Consider the following 19452-nt stretch of genomic DNA (forward strand, 5'->3'; position numbering starts at 1 on the left):
CCCCGGTGGGGAAATCTATCAAAATTAGGGTGATCCCAAAAAGGAGGGATTTTTTCAAATTGACTGTGTGTCGGTTTTAAAAGTGCTCCCTCTTCGGTCAACATATGACATAACAAGTGTGTGTAAGAAATTGAAAATGCGCCCCTTTTGGCCAACATTAATAAAAAAATGTAAATAAATATGTTTATAGGGACATACTGTAATCACTTGAAGTAAATAATGAAGATTAAAAAACAATTACAAACAAAAAATAAATAAATAAATAAATAATTACCTAAAAGCTTTCCTTTTTTATATTTGCATAGTATGTATATATTATTAATGTTGTAAATATTTTTTTTTATATATCTAGAAAGGGTGGTCCTAAAGAGGTAGGCATTTTTCAGAGGTCTCAAGAAGGTAACAAATACAAGAATGTGTGTGTGTGTGTTTGTATGTTCTGGCAATGCTTACTTAATGGGGACATCACTCTGTTTACACAGTCACCTTTAGGGGACCTCTGACGGTATGGGGGCAAAAAAAAAACAGGTGCCCTAAAGGGAAACCTTTTTAAATGATAGTCAGATCCATTCTGAAGATGCCTTAGTGATTTTTAAGCTTTGGCCCATAAAACATGTTTACTGGTTAGTTTGAGTGTGAGACATTTGCACAGCAGCCCCCTCATCGGGCTGTAGCCGGTACTGCACTCGCTGCTTTTTTAAAATGGTATTCAGTAGTCACGTACACATTTGAGTGAATTATGCAAAATGATTTAAATTTGGTCCCCATGAACCATATTAACTCTTTTTTTCCCTGGGTCCCCAGTAAGAATGATCAGCACATTACTTCATCACTCCAGAGATTTAAAGACGTGTATGAGCTAACTGGGCAGTGGCCATTTTTACCTAATATTTTTTATGCCTCCACAACCTGTAGAAAGGGTGGTCCCCACAAGTGATGATCAAAAACTTGGTCCCCATTACAAATGATAACCAGTATGTGTGTGAGTGAGTGTGTGTGTGTGTGTGTGTGTGTGTGTGTGTGTGTGTGTGTGTAGTAAACTTTCCCTCGGATCTGCTATCTGGAGAGATGAGTTGTGAGCATGTCAGACACTGTCTTCCTCAGTGTGTGTGTGTTTGTAGGAGTGAGTGAGTGGAAGTTCATCTGGTACAGTGAGGTCACATCCTTCCTCTCTGGCATCAACACACTGCAAGTGTGTGAAACAGATTTGGTGTGTTCAAATCCATTTTTTTTTTCTCCACATCCCAGACAAACATGTGTGGTCCGTCAGCGTGTGGACGCGTATTCTGTGTATCACATTTGGTGGACAAAATGAGACAATGAAGGAGTAAAAGATTTTACATGTAAACAAACTTGTTGCGTCACAGTCCACTCTATGGTGAGTTCAAGAACCGCCGAAATTAGTAGGACTAACCTTTCAATCCTTTTTAAAAAATGCTTCAGGGAGCCACTAAAGAGCGCACTGGTTGCTGACCCCAAGTGTAACCTGATAAAATACACTTAATTGCCTCAAAGCGTATTTTAGGGAAATAAACATTTTCTGCTTACCATAAACATCATTCTTTTTTTTTTCCAATAAATGCACATCACCAACATTAAATCTGCAATTTTAACATGTTTGCATTGATACAAATTTTAAAATATAAAAACTAGAAATGTCCGATAATATCGGACTGCCGATATTAGCGGCCGATAAATGCTTTAAAATGTAACATCGGAAATTATCGGTATCGGTTTCAATAAGTAAAATGTATGACTTTTTAAAACTGCCTTTGCATGCCGGTCCAATCACATAATATCTACGACTTTTCACACACACAAATGAATGCAAGTATACTGGGCAACAGCCATACAGGTCACACTGAGGGTGGCCGTATAAACAACTTTAACACTGTCACAAATATGCGCCACACTGTGAACCCACACCAAACAAGAATGACAAACACATTTCGGGAGAACATCCGCACTGTAACACAACATAAACACAACAGAACAAAATACCCAGAACCCCTTGCAGCACTAACTCTTCCGGGACGCTACAATATACACCCCCCGCTGCCCCTCCCACCTCAACCCCGCCCCCCCAACCCCACCCACCTCAACCTCCTCATGCTCTCTCAGGAAGAGCATGTCCCAAATTCCAAGCTGCTGTTTTGAGGCATGTTAAAAAAAAAAAATGCACTTTGTGACTTCAATAATAAATATGGCAGTGCCATGTTTGCATTTTTTTCCATAACTTGAGTTGATTTATTTTGGAAAACCTTGTTACATTGTTTAATGCATCCAGCGGGGCATCACAACAAAATTAGGCATAATAAAGTGTTAATTCCACGACTGTATATATCGGCATCGGTTGATATCGGAATCGGTAATTAAGAGTTGGACAATATCGGAATATCGGATATCGGCAAAAAAGCCATTATCGGACATCTCTAGTAAAGACCTTACGCTGTTCGCCGCCCCACAGATCACAGCACCCACACACCACAGCTCTCATGTAGATAGATAGATAGATAGATAGATAGATAGATAGATAGATAGATAGATAGATAGATAGATAGATAGATAGATAGATAGATAGATAGATAGATAGATAGATAGATAGATAGATAGATAGTACTTTATTGATTCCTTCAGGAGAGTTCCCTCAGGAAAATTAAAATTCCAGCAGCAGTGTACAGAATTGAGATCGAATTTAAAAAAGTAAATACTGGGGGTATAAATGGAAACAAAATAGAAAAATATTACAGTAGAATAAAAACAAAAAGCATCAATGAGAATACAAATATAACAGTAAAATAAGAATATAACAAGAGAAACTAGGCAGTAGTGACCATGTTATGAAAACGTATTACACTGTTATTGTTTTGCATCCCCTGTCATCCTAGTACCCCCCCTCCCCCCCAGAGAGGAGTTGTACAGTCTAATGGCGTGTGGGACAAAGGAGTTTTTTAGTCTATTAGTCCTGCACTTGGGATGAAGCAGTCTAGCACTGAACAGGCTCCTCTGGCTACTGACAACGGTATGCAGAGGGTGACTGGCGTCATCCAGGATGCTCACTAGTTTTTCCACAGTCCTCTTCTCTGCCACCGTCACCAGTGAGTCCAGTTTTAGTCCGATCGTAGAACCGGCCCGCCTGATCAGTTTCTCCAGTCTGGAGCTGTCCTTCTTAGATATGCTGCCCCCCCCAGCACACTACGATGTAGTACAGAACACTGGCAACCACAGACTGGTAGTACATCCACAATAGTTTTTTACAGACGTTGAAGGAGTGCAGCCTCCTCAGGAAGTACAGCCTGCTCTGTCCTTTCCTGTACAAGTGGTCTGTGTTAACAGTCCAGTCCAGCTTGTTGTCCACCCACGCCCCGAGGTACTTGAATGAGTCCACGGTCTGTACCTCGACTCCCTCCATCACAATAGGTTGTGACCCTGGACTCGACCTCCCAAAGTCAATGACCAGCTCCTTGGTCTTTGAAGGGTTGAGCTGCAAGAGGTTCCTGTGGCACCAGACAACAAAGTCCCTCACAAGCCTCCGAAACTCCTCCTCTCTGCCGTCCCTGATGCACCCGACGATGGCTGTGTCATCCGCGTACTTCTGGATGTACGCTCTATTGCAGTGGCCGTGCGGAAACTATGTCCGCAAATGTAACGTTTCGGGCACTTACATCCTATTAAATGATGAATCGAAGCAACAGAATATGATTTCAGTCTTTTTTTCTAACAAATTAATCAATTGATCATTGCAGGCCACCTTTAGGACCAGTTACATTTCAAACTAAATGTTAATACGGTATATAAGTAGGAGGTCCAGCTCTCCCATTAGTTGGGCAATCTTTGGCCTGGAAAATGTTGGAGACCCATCTTATAAGGTTTAGAGCAGTAGTCAATTAAATTTGACTAAGGGCCAGAATCTTTCGCAGCAAACACTGTTAAAGGCATTATTGTAGAAAAAAAGATACAATTTAGGAAAATATATAGATCATAATATAAGTGTGATCATTATAGTACAAATATCCTGTGCGTTACAGAATCAATTTTAAACTCCTTTTATTTGTTTTTAAATGTCTAAACAACCTCGCGCCAACATATCTCTCCGACCTCCTTCAGCCTTACTGCCCCACCCGATCCCTAAGATCAGCCGATCAGCTGCTACTGACGGTCCCGGACACAAGGCTGAAGCTTAGAGGTGACAGAGCTTTCGCTGCTGCTGCTCCCAAGCTCTGGAACGACCTACCTCTGAGTGTTAGACAAGCCTCCTCTCTTCCTGTTTTTAAATCTCTCTTAAAAACATACTTTTATTCCATGGCTTTTAACACTGAGTGATATCCATCCTGCAATGGCGCCCCATAATACACCTGCTGTGAACCTGTTTTTATGTTTTTATATTTTATTTATTTATTTTTTATCGTGTTCTGTTTGTGTTGTGTTGTGTTTGCTCGGTTCTCGTATTATTTTTAACCTGCCCATTGTACAGCACTTTGTGGTAAATTTGAAATGTGCTTTATAAATAAAGTTGATTTGATTTGATTTGATTTGAAATATAAGAAGCTTTTTATGTGTGCGTCCATTATTTCCGTTTGTTCGTCCCTCTACTGTACGAGCCATCCTGACATGTGAAATGCTTTCTTTTTTGTTGTTTCGAAAATATGTAGTTTGCTTGTAGTTCTATTTCCCACTGTGAAGGTGTGTGTGTGTGTGTGTGTGTGTGTGTGTGTGTGTGTGTGTGTGTGTGTCACAGCTAACCGAGCACAGAGTGGAGCAGCCGCCAGCTCTCAGACAGGAGACGCCTTAGGGAAAGCACTTGCGTCGGTAAGTACAACACCCTAACGTATTCTTATGACAGAACTACTGTATTTTTCGGACCATAGGGCGCACCGGATTAAAAGGCGCACTGCCGATGAGCGGGTCTAGTCAGGTCTATGTTCATACAAAAGGCGCACCGGATTATAAGGCGCATTAAAGGGGTCATATTATGATTTTTTTTCTGAATTTAAAACACTATGTTGTGGTCTAGATAACATGTAATGGTGGTTCTTTGGTCAAAATGTTGCATAGATGATGTTTTACAGGTCATTTTCAAGCCGCTTTCTGACAGTCGCTTCAGGTTGCGCCATTTTGTGGGCGGTCTTATTTACGTGGCTCACCTTGGACAGCGTCTTCTCCCCGTCATCTTTGTTGTAGTGGTGTAGTGTGCAAGGACGGGAGTGGAAGAAGTGTCAAAAGATGGAGCTAACTATTTTAATGACATTCAAACTTTACTTCAATCAATAACTCAGCAGCATCTCCTCATCCGTGGCTCAGTAATGCAACATCAACGCTGGAAATGTGTCCCGTGAAAAACCGTCCGACCGGAACTCTCTAAAAACTAAAGTTCTGTGGGTAAATTATGTAAACTTGTCATGATCCGTGGTCCGGATCATGTTTTGTTATGTTCTGTTAGTTTTGGACTCCATAGTTCCTGTTTTTGTGCACCCTTGTTTGTTTTAGTTACCGTGGTTACTTATTATTTCCACCTGTCTCTGATTAGAGTTCGCCCGCTCACCTGCTTCCCGAGCACTAATCAGAGGCATTATTTAAGCCTGCCTTTGCCGGTCAGTCGGCCTGGCGTCATTATTTGCTCCATGCAACCTGCTACGTACACTAGCGTTCAAAAGTTTGGGGTCACATTGAAATGTCCTTATTTTTGAAGGAAAAGCACTGTACTTTTCAATGAAGATAACTTTAAACTAGTCTTAACTTTAAAGAAATACACTCTATACATTGCTAATGTGGTAAATGACTATTCTAGCTGCAAATGTCTGGTTTTTGGTGCAATATCTACATAGGTGTATAGAGGCCCATTTCCAGCAACTATCACTCCAGTGTTCTAATGGTACAATGTGTTTGCTCATTGGCTCAGAAGGCTAATTGATAATTAGAAAACCCTTGTGCAATCATGTTCACACATCTGAAAACAGTTTAGCTCGTTACAGAAGCTACAAAACTGACCTTCCTTTAAGCAGATTGAGTTTCTGGAGCATCACATTTGTGGGGTCAATTAAACGCTCAAAATGGCCAGAAAAAGAGAACTTTCATCTGAAACTCGACGGTCTATTCTTGTTCTTAGAAATGAAGGCTATTCCACAAAATTGTTTGGGTGACCCCAAACTTTTGAACGGTAGTGTAAGTTGTTTGTTTCATGCCAAAGTTACGTGTTTATTTCTTGTCCGTAGTCCATGCTAAGTGTAGCTTTAGCTTCGAGTGCAATCAGGCACGTTGTTCTGTCGGCTCGTTTGATGTTTTTTGTACCTCTTTGAGTTTTGATAATTTAAATCATGTTCCCACCTGCACGCCATGTCCGGAGTGGTCCGTCTGCATTTCGGGAGAACGAACCCCGCAGTAAGCTGCGAAAACCCCGTCGTGACAAAACTCACTACAGTTTTTAGCACTTTGATAGCTACTCTACTGACAGATATAAGTAAGAACTTTACTCTACTTTGTATTATAAATGGCAACAGCGGAGGATGAATGTCCCATAAGAAGGTAGAGAAAATAAAGAAGCTTATGACTACGGTGTCGGCACGGACTACAATGGCGGATGCGTGCGCATTTTCAGGACTTATGCAGATCCCAAATACACATCAGCAGGTACCAGAAGGTAAGAAAAGTTGGTTTTGCATAATTTTGCTAAACAAAACGCCATCAATCAATCAAAGTTTATTTATATAGCCCTTAATCACCAGTGTCTCAAAGGACTGCACAAGCCACAACGACATCCTCGGTACAGATCCCACATCAGGGCAAGAAAAAACTCAACCCAATGGGATACAGTGAGAAACCTTGAAGGGGACCGCATATGTGGGGACCACCCCCCCAAACCTGGGCGACCGGTGCAATGGAAGTCGAGTGGATCTCAATCAATCAATCAATCAATGTTTATTTATGTAGCCCTAAATCACAAGTGTCTCAAAGGGCTGCACAAGCCACAACGACATCCTCGGTACAGAGCCCACATCAGGGCATGGAACAACTCACAAACCAGCGGGATGTCAATGTGAATGACTATGAGAAACCTTGGAGAGGACAGCAGATGTGGGTAATGTTCTATATTCTCAATGGAACATTTAACGTTTTATTGTTGTTTACTGGCGTCATCTTGCAGTTTACACGTATCTCTTATGTGTGACTGCCATCTACCGGTCACACTTATCATTACACCATGGAACAAACAAAATTGCTTTGAGGTCGGTAAGCACAACCAGAATTATTTCGTACATTATTATTATTATTATTATTTTCTATTGGGGCTCCAGTACTCTGGAATGCCCTCCCGGTATAGGTTAGAGATGCTACCTCAGTAGAAGCATTTAAGTCCCATCTTAAAACTCATTTGTATACTCTAGCCTTTAAATAGACCCCCTTTTTAGACCAGTTGATCTGCCGTTTATTTTGGACCGCTCGCCTGTGCATTGGTTGGGGACATCTCTGCGCTGCTGATCCGTCTCCGCTCGGGATGGTCTCCTGCTGGCCCCACTATGGACTGGACTCTCACTATTATCTATTATGTTAGATCCACTATGGACTGGACTTTCCCAATATTATGCTAGACCCACTCGACGTCCATTGCATCCGGTCCCCCCTAGAGGGGGGTGGGGGGTCACCCACATCTGCGGTCCTCTCCAAGGTTTCTCATAGTTATTCACATTGACATCCCACTGGGGTGAGTTTTTCCTTGCCCTTATGTGGGCTCTGTACCGAGGATGTCGTTGTGGCTTGTGCAGCCCTTTGAGACACTTGTGATTTAGGGCTATATAAATAAACATTGATTGATTGATATTAGGCCCACCAGGTTTTAAGGCGCACTGTCGATTTTTGAGAAAATGAAAGGATTTTTAGTGCGCCTTATAGTCCGAAAAATACGGTATTCTTTACCCACCACATTCTTCTTTCTTTTGTATATTTTTTTTCCAGTGCATTGTATTTGAAATCATTCCAGCTTACAGCTACTTGACTCCATGTGTATTGTTCTTTTCCCCCTCCAGATCTACTCCCCAGACCACACAAACAACAGCTACTCGTCCAATCCTTCGACCCCGGTCGGTTCCCCGCCCACACTTACAGGTAGACACACCACATCCACCGTCCAGCTGCCGCACTGTAAAAAGTCAGTGTTCAAAAACAAGGGAAAAAAATAAAAAAATTAGGGGTATTTTATTTGAACTAAGCAAAATCATCTGCCAATAGAACAAGAACATTTGGCTTGTCAAGACTTTCCAAAACAAGTCAAATTTGCTAACCTCAATGAACCCAAAAATACCTTTTTAAAATAAGTATATTCTCACTAATAACAAGTGCACTTTTCTTGGTAGAAAAAAAAAAGAGACCTTTTTGCTCAATATGTTGAAAAATATTCTTAAACTAAGTCAATGCTAGTGCCATTATCTTGACATAATGATTACTTTTCTTGAAACCAGCAACCTTATACTAAAAACTAGTTTATTGTTCTTAATGGAAAGGCAACAAGGCAACTGCTTGTTACTCTCGGGGCTTCCTAGCCGCTCAGGCAAATCATATGGTCTAAAAATGCATTTTCCCATCGATAACATGACATCATCGCGTCAAGTGCGTACTCTTTCAGTCAATTAGTGCGCATTTTTACAGCCCAACCCCCGGCCCAAATTTTTTTTTATTGTAATTTGGAAGAATTTATCTGAATGTGCATGAAGTATTTCTGTTCAAAATTGTTTGAAATGTTAAATGTTTAAATATTAACTGTCAGTTTACTGTACTGTGCCAACTGTACTACTATATGAGTACGTATTTTCTCTTGTTTCATTGAAAATAAAACAGCAACGTCAATTTGGCTGTCATCTGTTTTAATTATGAGACACAATTGTGTCAAAATCATGATTTTTTTTTTCATGCTTGAAATAAGAAATAATTACTTTAAGAAAGCAGTTTTATACTTGTGAGTGTTGATGACACAGCTTTGCAACAGTTAATATTCTAGTTTCAAGCATGTTTTACTCAATATAGGTCATCACATCTCAGCAACAAGCTGTAATATCTTACTGAGATCATTTAGGACCAAAACACTTAAAACAAGTAAAAGACTCTAACATAAAATCTGCTTGGTGAGAAGAATTATCTTATCAGACAGAAAATAAGCAAATATCACCCTTATTTGAGATATTTAAAGGCCTACTGAAAGCCATTACTACCGACCACGCAGTCTGATAGTTTATATATCAATGATGAAATCTTAACATTGCAACACATGCCAATACGGCCGGGTTAACTTATAAAGTGCAATTTTAAATTTCCTGCGAAACTTCCGGTTGAAAACGTCTATGTATGATGACGTTTGCGTGTGACGTCAATCGTTGAAACGGAAGTATTCGGACCCCATTGGATCCAATACAAAAAACTCAGTTTTCATCGCAAAATTCCACAGTATTCTGGACATCTGTGTTGGTGAATCTTTTGCAATTTGTTTAATGAACAATGAAGACTGCAAAGAAGAAAGCTGTAGGTGGGATCGGTGTATTAGCGGCTGGCTGCAGCAACACAACCAGGAGGACTTTGAGATGGATAGCAGACGCGCTATCCGACGCTAGCCGCCGACCTCACCTTGACTTCCTCCATCTCCGGGCCGCCGACTGCATCAGTGATCGGGTGAAGTCCTTCGTTGCTTCGTCGATCGCTGGAACGCTGGTGAGCACGGGTGTTGATGAGCAGATGAGGGCTGGCTGGCGTAGCTGGATAGCTAATGTTTTTAGCATAGCTCAGTGAGGTCCCGTAGTTAAGTTGAAGTTAGCTTCAATGGCGTCGTTAGTAACAGCATTGTTAAGCTTCGCCAGGCTGGAAAGCATTAATCGTGTAGTTACAGGTCCAGGGTTTAATAGTATTGTTGATCTTCTGTCTATCCTTCCAGTCAGGGGTTTATTTATTTTGTTTCTATCTGCAGTTAAGCCCGATGCTATCACGTTAGCTCCGTAGCTAAAGTGTTTCGCCGACGTATTGTCGTGGAGATAAAAGTCACTGTGAATGTCCATTTCGTGTTCTCGACTCTCATTTTCAAGAGGATATAGTATCCGAGGTGGTTTAAAATACAAATCCGTGATCCACAATAGAAAAAGGAGAGAGTGTGGAATCCAATGAACCCTTGTACCTAAGTTACGTCCTGCACTGCACACTAGTCCTTCACTCTCACGTACCTCATCCACGAATCTTTCATCCTCGCTCAAATTAATGGGGTAATCGTCGCTTTCTCGGTCCGAATCCCTCTCGCTGCTGGTGTAAACAATGGGGAATTATGAGGAGCCTTTCAACCTGTGACGTCACGCTACTTCCGGTACAGGCACGGCTTTTTTTTATCAGCGACCAAAAGTTGCGAACTTTATCGTCGATGTTCTCTACTAAATCCTTTCAGCAAAAATATGGCAATATCGCGAAATGATCAAGTACGACACACAGAATGGATCTGCTATCCATGTTTAAATAAAAAATAATAATTTCAGTAGGCCTTTAATCTTACTTAGATTTCAGTTTTTGCAGTGTACAAAACACCAAAATCCCAACACCAACACGGGAGAAACAAGCGTTGTTCTCTGACTATTTCAGCCTGTATCTTTTTGGTTTACTATTATTGGCTGTGATTGACTTGTTCCACATCGTTATCTTGTCCTATTAGACACAATAGATGGGCATCAAATAAAAGCGATCCAATTCAATTATCTCACCTGCTCTCGTCCTTTCCCCTATCAACCTCTTCAGAGTGAAAAATGACTCCTAATAATAGTTGTGTTGAATTTGTCTCTAATTGTCGCTGCGATAGTCCTCCGCCGAGCCCGGTGACAGATAGCTTTAATTACGAGCGCCACTTCCACAAATTGTTCCACAAACCTACAGGCTCTCCCGACTTTCTCCCTCCTTCTGTCCCTCGTCGCTATTATAGCTGTTTGCGATCCTGCTCGCTAAACCATAATTGGTGTTTATGATCGTGTCAGAGTCGCACTACTTTTTTTTACAAATTACAATTGAAAGCTATTAGCGCAAATTACATGCAAATTGATATCCAAGGCTAATAATGCTGCGAGGATGTCGCACAGTGTTGGAGTGAGAATAGTTTACCCTTGTGTTTAATACATTTATTTCTATTTGCGCATGAATGTACCCAGGTGATTGTTCATTAATATGCATGTCAGAATTTACATGTCATCCGAATAAAGGCGAAGGGAAAGAACACGAAACCAAGGCTCGTGGGATAATGAGCTAAGGACAGTTTTGGATCAGGACTTTTTTCACAAGGAAGTGCAAAAGGGCGCCATAGGTTTATGTGAATTCTATAGAATATTAAGAAAATGAGGTAGCACTTTAGTATGGGGAACATATTCATCATTAAGTAGTTGCTTATTAACATGCAAATTAGTAACATATTGGCTCTTAATTAGTCGATATTAAGTACTTATTAATGCCTTATTCTGCATGGCCTTATTATACAACCAGTAAGCCATTAACTAAGAGTTTTTACTCAATAACCTCAGAATTATTGCTTATTAGTAATCCTAACCCAAACCCTTATATGTTCCCCTAGTGTCCAAAAAACTCTAAATTAAGTCTTTGTTACTTAGAATATGTTCCCCATACTAAAGTGTTACCAAAAATAATTTATTGTGTCATTAAGCTCTCTAAAATATTGTACAACTTTAAATCCCTGTTTGTTATCTCCGCTTATTTTACTTTTCTATTTTTGATGATTTGGTGATTATATGCAAATTGCTGGTGCCAACTCCAAAACCAGTGAAGTTGGCATGTTGTGTAAATCGTAAATAAAAACAGAATACAATGATTTGCAAATCCTTTTCAACCTATATTCAATTGAATAGACTGCAAAGACAAGATACTTAACGTTTATTTCAAACATTTCAAATTGTTTTTGGAAACTGTGGATGTCGTGTCCTCCGGAACAAAGAGGAAAAGAACCATCCGGATTGTTATAGGCGCAATGTTCAAAAGCCAGCATCTGTGATGGTATGGGGGTGTATTAGTGCCCAAGGCATGGGTAACTTACACATCTGTGAAGGTACATACAGGTTTTGGAGCAACATATGTCGCCATCCAAGCAACGTTATCATGGACGCCCCTGCTTATTTCAGAAAGACGATGCCAAGCCACGTGTTACAACAGCGTGGCTTCATAGTAAAAGAGTGCGGGTACTAGACTGGCCTGCCTGTAGTCCAGACCTGTCTCCCATTGAAAATGTGTGGTGCAATATGAAGCCTAAAATACCACAACGGAGACCCCCGGACTGTTGAACAACTTAAGCTGTACATTAAGCAAGAATGGGAAATAATTCCACCTGAAAAGCTTCAAAAATTGGTCTCCTCAGTTCCCAAACGTCGACCTCAAAGCTATTTTATTTTGGTACATGGTAAAATGGTAAGTGTGACCAGTAGATGGCAGTCACACAAACAATTTATGAAACATTTGACAACAAAGCAGAGAAAACAGGGCCATCTCCCCTTGTTAAATAGTACAATATAGTCACCAGAGACTAGGCTCTCAAACAAGCTGTAAGATACAAAACCACATACATCTGACAATTATTTACTTTACTTAGAAACAAAGTAACCAAACAATTAAGGAAGCAAAAGCAGCATTTTTTAAATTAATATAATTACCGTTTTTTTCAGAGTATAAGTTGCTCCGGAGTATAAGTCGCACCAGTCGAAAATGCATAATAAAGAAGGAAAAAAACATATATAAGTCGCACTGGAGTATAAGTCGCATTTTGGGGGGAAATGTATTTGATAAAACCCAACACCAAGGCAATTTAAAATAAATAAAGAATAGTGAACAACAGGCTGAATAAGTGTACGTTATATGAGGCATAAATAACCAACTGAGAACGTGCCTGGTATGTTAACGTAACATATTATGGTAAGAGTCATTCAAATAACTATAACATATAGAACATGCTATACGTTTACCAAACAATCTGTCACTCCTAATCGCTAAATTCCATGAAATCTTATACGTCTAGTCTCTTACGTGAATGAGCCAAATAATATTATTTGATATTTTACGCTAATGTGTTAATAATTTCACACATAAGTCGCTCCTGAGTATAAGTCGCACCCCCGGCCAAACTATGAAGAAAACTGCGACTTATAGTCCGAAAAACACAGTACCGTATTTTACGGACAATAAGGCACACTTAAAATCTTTTCATTTTCTAAAAAAAATTGACAGTGCGCCTTATAACCCGGTGCGCCTAATGTACGGAATAATTTTGGTTGTGCTTACCGACCTCGAAGCAATTTTATTTGGTACATGGTAAAATGATAAGTGTGACCAGTAGATGGCAGTCACACATAAGAGATATGTGTAGACTGCATTATAACTCAAGTAAACAACACCAAAATTCTATATGTTCCATTGAAAATATACAACATTACACTATCAAAATGTTTTAGTACGACTTTGGTAAGCTATGAAGCCGGACCGCTTGATGGATTGTACTGTGCTTCAACATACCAGTATTATTATGGTGTGTGTATAACCGTAATGAGAGATTATGACAATTTCATTGATTTTAAAAATTCTATTCTATTCAATTTTTTCCCCCCACTCTAAAAATTTATATATTTCGGAGAACCACCGTTGTCTGCATTGGACTTTTGTGTTTTGCATGACATGGTCATTTTCCCGCCAAAATATGTAACTGAGACAAATGAAATACAAACCCTGTTTCTATATGAGTTGGGAAATTGTGTTAGATGTAAATATAAACGGAATACAATGATTTGCAAATCATTGTATTCCGTTTATATTTACATCTCTCACTCATTCCACAGTTAACATAAACAATATAATACAAGAACTGTGAGGAACTCGCATGGCTGCAGTTTGTGTGTCCCCAAGATGCAAGAACCAGGAGGATGATGTGCAGGTAAGATGATTTTAATTAATATAAACAGAAAATAAAGCAGTCTTGCAGAATTGTTCCAAACATAGAAGTCTATCATCGAGCACTGAGGAGTGCTCGAGAGAAAACATAAATAGACATATGCTGATTGGCAGCAGGTGTGGACCGGCTGCCAATCAACGGCAGGTGAAGAGAAAACAGTGCTCCGCGGAACAGGAAATTTAACAAAATAAGAGCACTGACCGGAAGTAATACAAAAACCAAGGAGACAAACAGAAATGAAGTGACCGATCGTCACAAGAACAATGCTATACAAACAAAAACAAGAAAAACTCCTGTACACTAACAATACAATAGTAATAATAATAATAATAATAATAGATTTTATTTGTATAAAAAAAACACTTTACATTGAGTAAACAACCTCAAAGTGCTACAGTGTATTAAAAAAATAAAGTAAAAAATAAAAAGATAAATAAAAATAAAAACTAGAACAGGCAAATATGAGTTGGGCAATTGTGTTAGATGTAAATATAAACGGAATACAATGATTTGCAAATCATTGTATTCCGTTTATATTTACATCTAACACAATTTCCCAACTCATATGGAAACGGGGTTTGTTCTAAGACCAAAATCAAATGTCCATTGCAGAGCACGCTGGTTCTCTGCAGGATATCCAGGGCTGTCTTATATTAAGGTCAATACGGTAATTGGAGTGGTCCCTTCAAATGAATTATTGAGCCGCTGGAATCAAAGAATAATGCTCTCTTATGAGATGCTCTTGAAGCGTGTCATCTCTCAAAAGGCTCATGCTCATGTAAATCCAACAAATGACTCTGGCCTTGCTCTACTAGCTAATGAGACCTGTCAATTTAGACACAACCCTTCAGAGCAAAACACACACTTACACAAGAAGCCGACTGGAGACCACAAAGCTTGTTTGTCTAGCCGAGGACCGATGCTAATCAGCCACTTGTGCTCTTTTCAAAGACGCAAATCTGATATTTGCATTTCTGTTGGGAAATATGAGTGGATTTGTCTTTTATGTCCAAGCGTGACAAGTGGACCTCATGAGAGACCCTTTGAGTGTAAAGATGTTTTGTCTGTTGCTTTGACACAAGCCTTTTTTTTGTCTTCTTTGTACGACTTGTCATCAACAATCTGCACTGGAGTTCGGGGCAGAGGTGGAGCACCACCATGATTGATTGTTTTAAAGTTTTTCTTTTGTTTTCTTTATCAGATAATTTAGGCAATATTGCGCCAAAATGACTTTTCGTAGAAATGACTCCATGGAGTTGCAAATGTTATGTCGATAAACGCAGTCAACCATGAATTTCGATGTTGGCTTAAGCCACGGATGTCAAACTGGTTTTCATTGAGGGCCACATGACAGTTATGGCTGCCATCACACTGCAAAAACTGAAATCTAAGTAAGATTAAATATCTCAAATAAGGGTGATATTTGCTTATTTTCTGTCTGATAAGATAATTTTTCTCACTAAGCAGATTTTATGTTAGAGTGTTTTACTTGTTTTAAGGGTTTTGGTCCTAAATGATCTCAGTAAGATATTACAGCTTGTTGCTGAGATTTGATGACCTATATTGAGTAAAACATGCTTGAAACTAAAATATCAACTGTTGCAAAGCTGTGTCATCAACACTCACAAGTATAAAACTACTTTTTTAAAGTAATCATTTCTTATTTCAAGCATGAACAAAAAAATCCTGACTTTTGACACAATTGTGTCTCATAATTAAAACAGATGACAGCCAAATGGACTTTGCGGTTTTATTTTCAATGAAACAAGAGAAAATACGTACTCATATAGTAGTACAGTTGGCACAGTACGGTAAACGGACTATTTAAACACTTAACATTTGACATTTCAAACTATTTTGAACAGAAATAGTTCATGCGCATTCAGATAAATTCTTCAAAATTACAATAAAAACAAATTTGGCTGGTGGCCGGGCTGTAAACATTGCATATATATATATATATATATATATATATATATATATATATATATATATATATATATATATATATATATATATATATATATATATATATATATATATATATATATATATATATATATATATATATATATATATATATGTCTTAATTAGATTATCCCAAAAAAAAATAGTGCTCTATACCGTGGTAGAGCGTAATATGTATGTGTGGGAAAAAAATCACAAGACTATTTAATCTCTACAGGCCTGTTTCATGAGGGTTTCCTCAATCATCAGGAAAATCTCCTGATGATTGAGGAAACCCTCATGAAACAGGCCTGTAGAGATGAAATAGTCTTGTGATTTTTTTCCCACACACATATATATACATATATATATATATATATATATATATATATATATATATATATATAAATATATATATATATATATATATATATATATATATATACTCCTCGCACACTAATTGACTGAAAGAGCATGCACTTGGCGCGATAATGTCATGTTATCGATGGAAAAATGCATTTTTAGACCATATGATTTGCCTGAGCGGCTAGTAGACCCCGAGAGTAAGAAGCGGTTGCCTTGTTGCCTTTCCATTAAGAACAATAAATTAGTTTTTAGTTTAAGTTTGCTGGTTTCAAGAAATGTAATGCCGAGCGCATATATTAATTTAAGAACATTTTTCAACATATTGAGAAAAAAGGTCTCTTTTTTTTTTTCTACCAAGAAAAGTGCACTTGTTATTAGTGAGAATATACTTATTTTAAGGTATTTTTGGGTTCATTGAGGTTAGCTAATTTTACTTGTTTTGGAAAGTCTTGACAAGCCAAATTTTCTTGTTCTATTGGCAGATAATTTTGCTTAGTTCAAATAAAATACCCCTCATTTTTGTATTTTTTTCCCTTATTTTTAAACACTGACTTTTTGCAGTGCAGAGGGCCCGCTTGTAACAGTGAATAATGTATGAATTTGCCTCTGGATTTCATTATTCATTATATAAATTGTTTTAAGTAGTAAGGGGACGGCGTGGCGCGGTTGGGAGGGTGGCTGTGCCAGCAACCTGAGGGTTCCTGGTTCAATCCCCACCTTCTACCATCCTAGTCACGTCCGTTGTGTCCTTGAGCAAGACACTTCACCCTTGCTCCTGATGGGCCCTGGTTAGCGCCTTGCATGGCAGCTCCCGCCATCAGTGTGTGAATGTGGAAATAGTGTCAAAGCGCTTTGAGTACCTTAAAAGGGTAGAAAAGCGCTATACAAGTATAACCCATTTACCATTTAAGTAGACTGTTGAATTTACAGTAAAAACTTTACTTACAAAATGTTACTGTAAAATATAGTGGTTTTTTTTTGTTTTTTACAACATTTTACGGTAAATAGAGAAAAAGCTGGCAGCTTAGTTGCCATACTTTTTACTGTTAAATTTACATTGGTTTTTACAATATTATATTGAATTGAAGTATTTATTTCAAACCTGCACAGAACAACACACATTTTTTTATTTTTTTTTTACATTTTGGCAGAGACATTTATGCAAGGCTTGAAAAGGGGTTGGATGAAGCAGATGCTTGTTATATCCCAACCCCTCTCACTCATTCCACAGTTAACATAAATAATATAATACAAGAACAATGCTATACAAACAAAAACAAGAAAAACTCCTGTACACTAACAATACAATCGTAATAATAATAACAATAATAATAGATTTTATTTGTTAAAAAAAAAGCACTTTGCATTGAGTAAACAATCTCAAAGTGCTACAGTGTATTAAAAAAATAAAAAGATAAATAAAAATAAAAACTAGAACAGCCAAATAGCTAAAACTAGTATGCATATATCTAAAAAAAAAAAAGGCTTTTTTAAAAAGAAGGGTTTTTAAGCCTTTTTAAAAGCATCCACAGTCTGCGGTGCCACTGTTACTATGAGACAAGACGAGACAAAACACACACACATATTGTGAATGGAAAAACAGTACAAGTTCTTTTTTTATTCTGGCAACTTCGCTGCCAGTTTTTCTACCGTAAAAACAAATGCACCATCTTTCCATTTACAGTAACACACCGTTAAAACAAGATTTTACAGTCGAAAACTGGCAGCTCAGTCAACAGAATTTTAATGCAAAAGAATGGTAGTTTTTTTTGTAATTTACAAAGAACACCATAAAATGTATTGTCATTTTTATTAAATTGGTGGGTAGTCTGCTGTAAAATCATAAGTTAAGCAGATATTTAAGTACCGGTATGGTTTATTTATTTATTTTATTTTTTTTGTCATAAAGAAATACCGTAATTTCCGGACTATAAGCCGCACCAGCTAAATTTAGGGGAAAATACAGATTGCTCCATATATAAGCCGCACCCGACTATAAGCCGCAGGGTTTTGATGTGTAATTAGCGTAGTATATAGGGGTTCCTGCTACCACGGAGGGGATTGTCGGGACAGAGATGACTGTTTGGGAACGCAAAGCGTCCCATTTATCAACAATAAATCTTTCAATCATTCAATCAAACTTTCACATCTTTGACATGGCGAACAGCATTCATGCAGAGTACAAATAATACAACGGTGCAAAGTAATACAAAGTGCTCGCCTGTACGTTATCAAAATAAACCAGCCTACCGGTATATTGAAAGTCAGTCTTTAATCATTGTGTCATCGTCTTCCTCCTGTGTACTAAAACCACCAAAATCCTCTTCGTCGGTGTCGGAGAAGAACAGGCCGTATATAAGCCGCACCCTTGTATAAGCCGCAGGGACCAGAACAAGGGGAAAAAGTAGCGGCTTATAGTCCGGAAATTACGGTATCATCATGTGTGCTTATGGACTGTATCCCTGCAGACTGTATTGATCTATATTGCTATATAATGTATATATTGTGTTTTTTATGTTGATTTAATAAAAATAAAAAATAAATAAAAATGTATTTTTCTTTTTTTTATTTCTTGTGCGGCCCGGTACCGGTCCGTGGACCGATTGGTACCGGGCCGCACAAGAAATTAAAAAAAATAAAATAAAAAAGGCCTGGCGGTTGGGGACCACTGGCCTAATGGTTAGAGTGTCCGCCCTGAGATCGGTAGGTCAAGAGTTCAAGCCCCGGCCGAGTCATACCAAAGACTATAAAAATGGGACCCATTACCTCCCTGCTTGGCACTCAGCATCAAGGGTTGGAATTGGGGGTTAAATCACCAAAAATGGTTCCCGGGCATCAAGAGTGATGGGTCAAATACAGAGAATAATTTCGCCACACCTAGTGTGTGTGTGACAATCATTGGTACTTTAACTTTACTTAATTATGTACTGTACTATTTGTTGCAATAATGCATACTATTAAAGTTTAAAAGGTATGCAATTTCAAGCAGTACATATATTTTTTCTTTCAAATTGAAAAAAATCTATTACATTTAGTGAAAAAATATTAAATACTTTATTGACACATATCATTTCCAGGTGTTTGCGGGCCAGATAAAATGATGTCGCGGGCCAGATCTGGCCCCCCGGGCCTTGAGTTTGACACCTGTGGCTTAAGCGAACATTTTTTTAGCATTAAAAAGAACATGG

At 38.5% G+C, this 19452-nt stretch overlaps 1 protein-coding gene across 5 annotated transcripts in view; it reads left to right on the plus strand.

Annotated features, from left to right (window-relative positions):
* tcf4 (transcription factor 4) overlaps positions 1 to 19452 on the plus strand; it is a 355283-nt gene that overhangs the window by 331713 nt on the left and 4118 nt on the right. For all 5 annotated transcript variants that reach the window (XM_062031630.1, XM_062031631.1, XM_062031632.1 and 2 more), the window contains 2 exons: positions 4739 to 4809; positions 8022 to 8100. In XM_062031630.1, the coding sequence (XP_061887614.1) occupies positions 4739 to 4809; positions 8022 to 8100 (150 nt within the window). The remainder of the gene's footprint in view (positions 1 to 4738; positions 4810 to 8021; positions 8101 to 19452) is intronic.

This window comes from Entelurus aequoreus, linkage group LG21 (assembly GCF_033978785.1).
Source record: "Entelurus aequoreus isolate RoL-2023_Sb linkage group LG21, RoL_Eaeq_v1.1, whole genome shotgun sequence".
Taxonomy (NCBI): Eukaryota; Metazoa; Chordata; class Actinopteri; order Syngnathiformes; family Syngnathidae; genus Entelurus; species Entelurus aequoreus.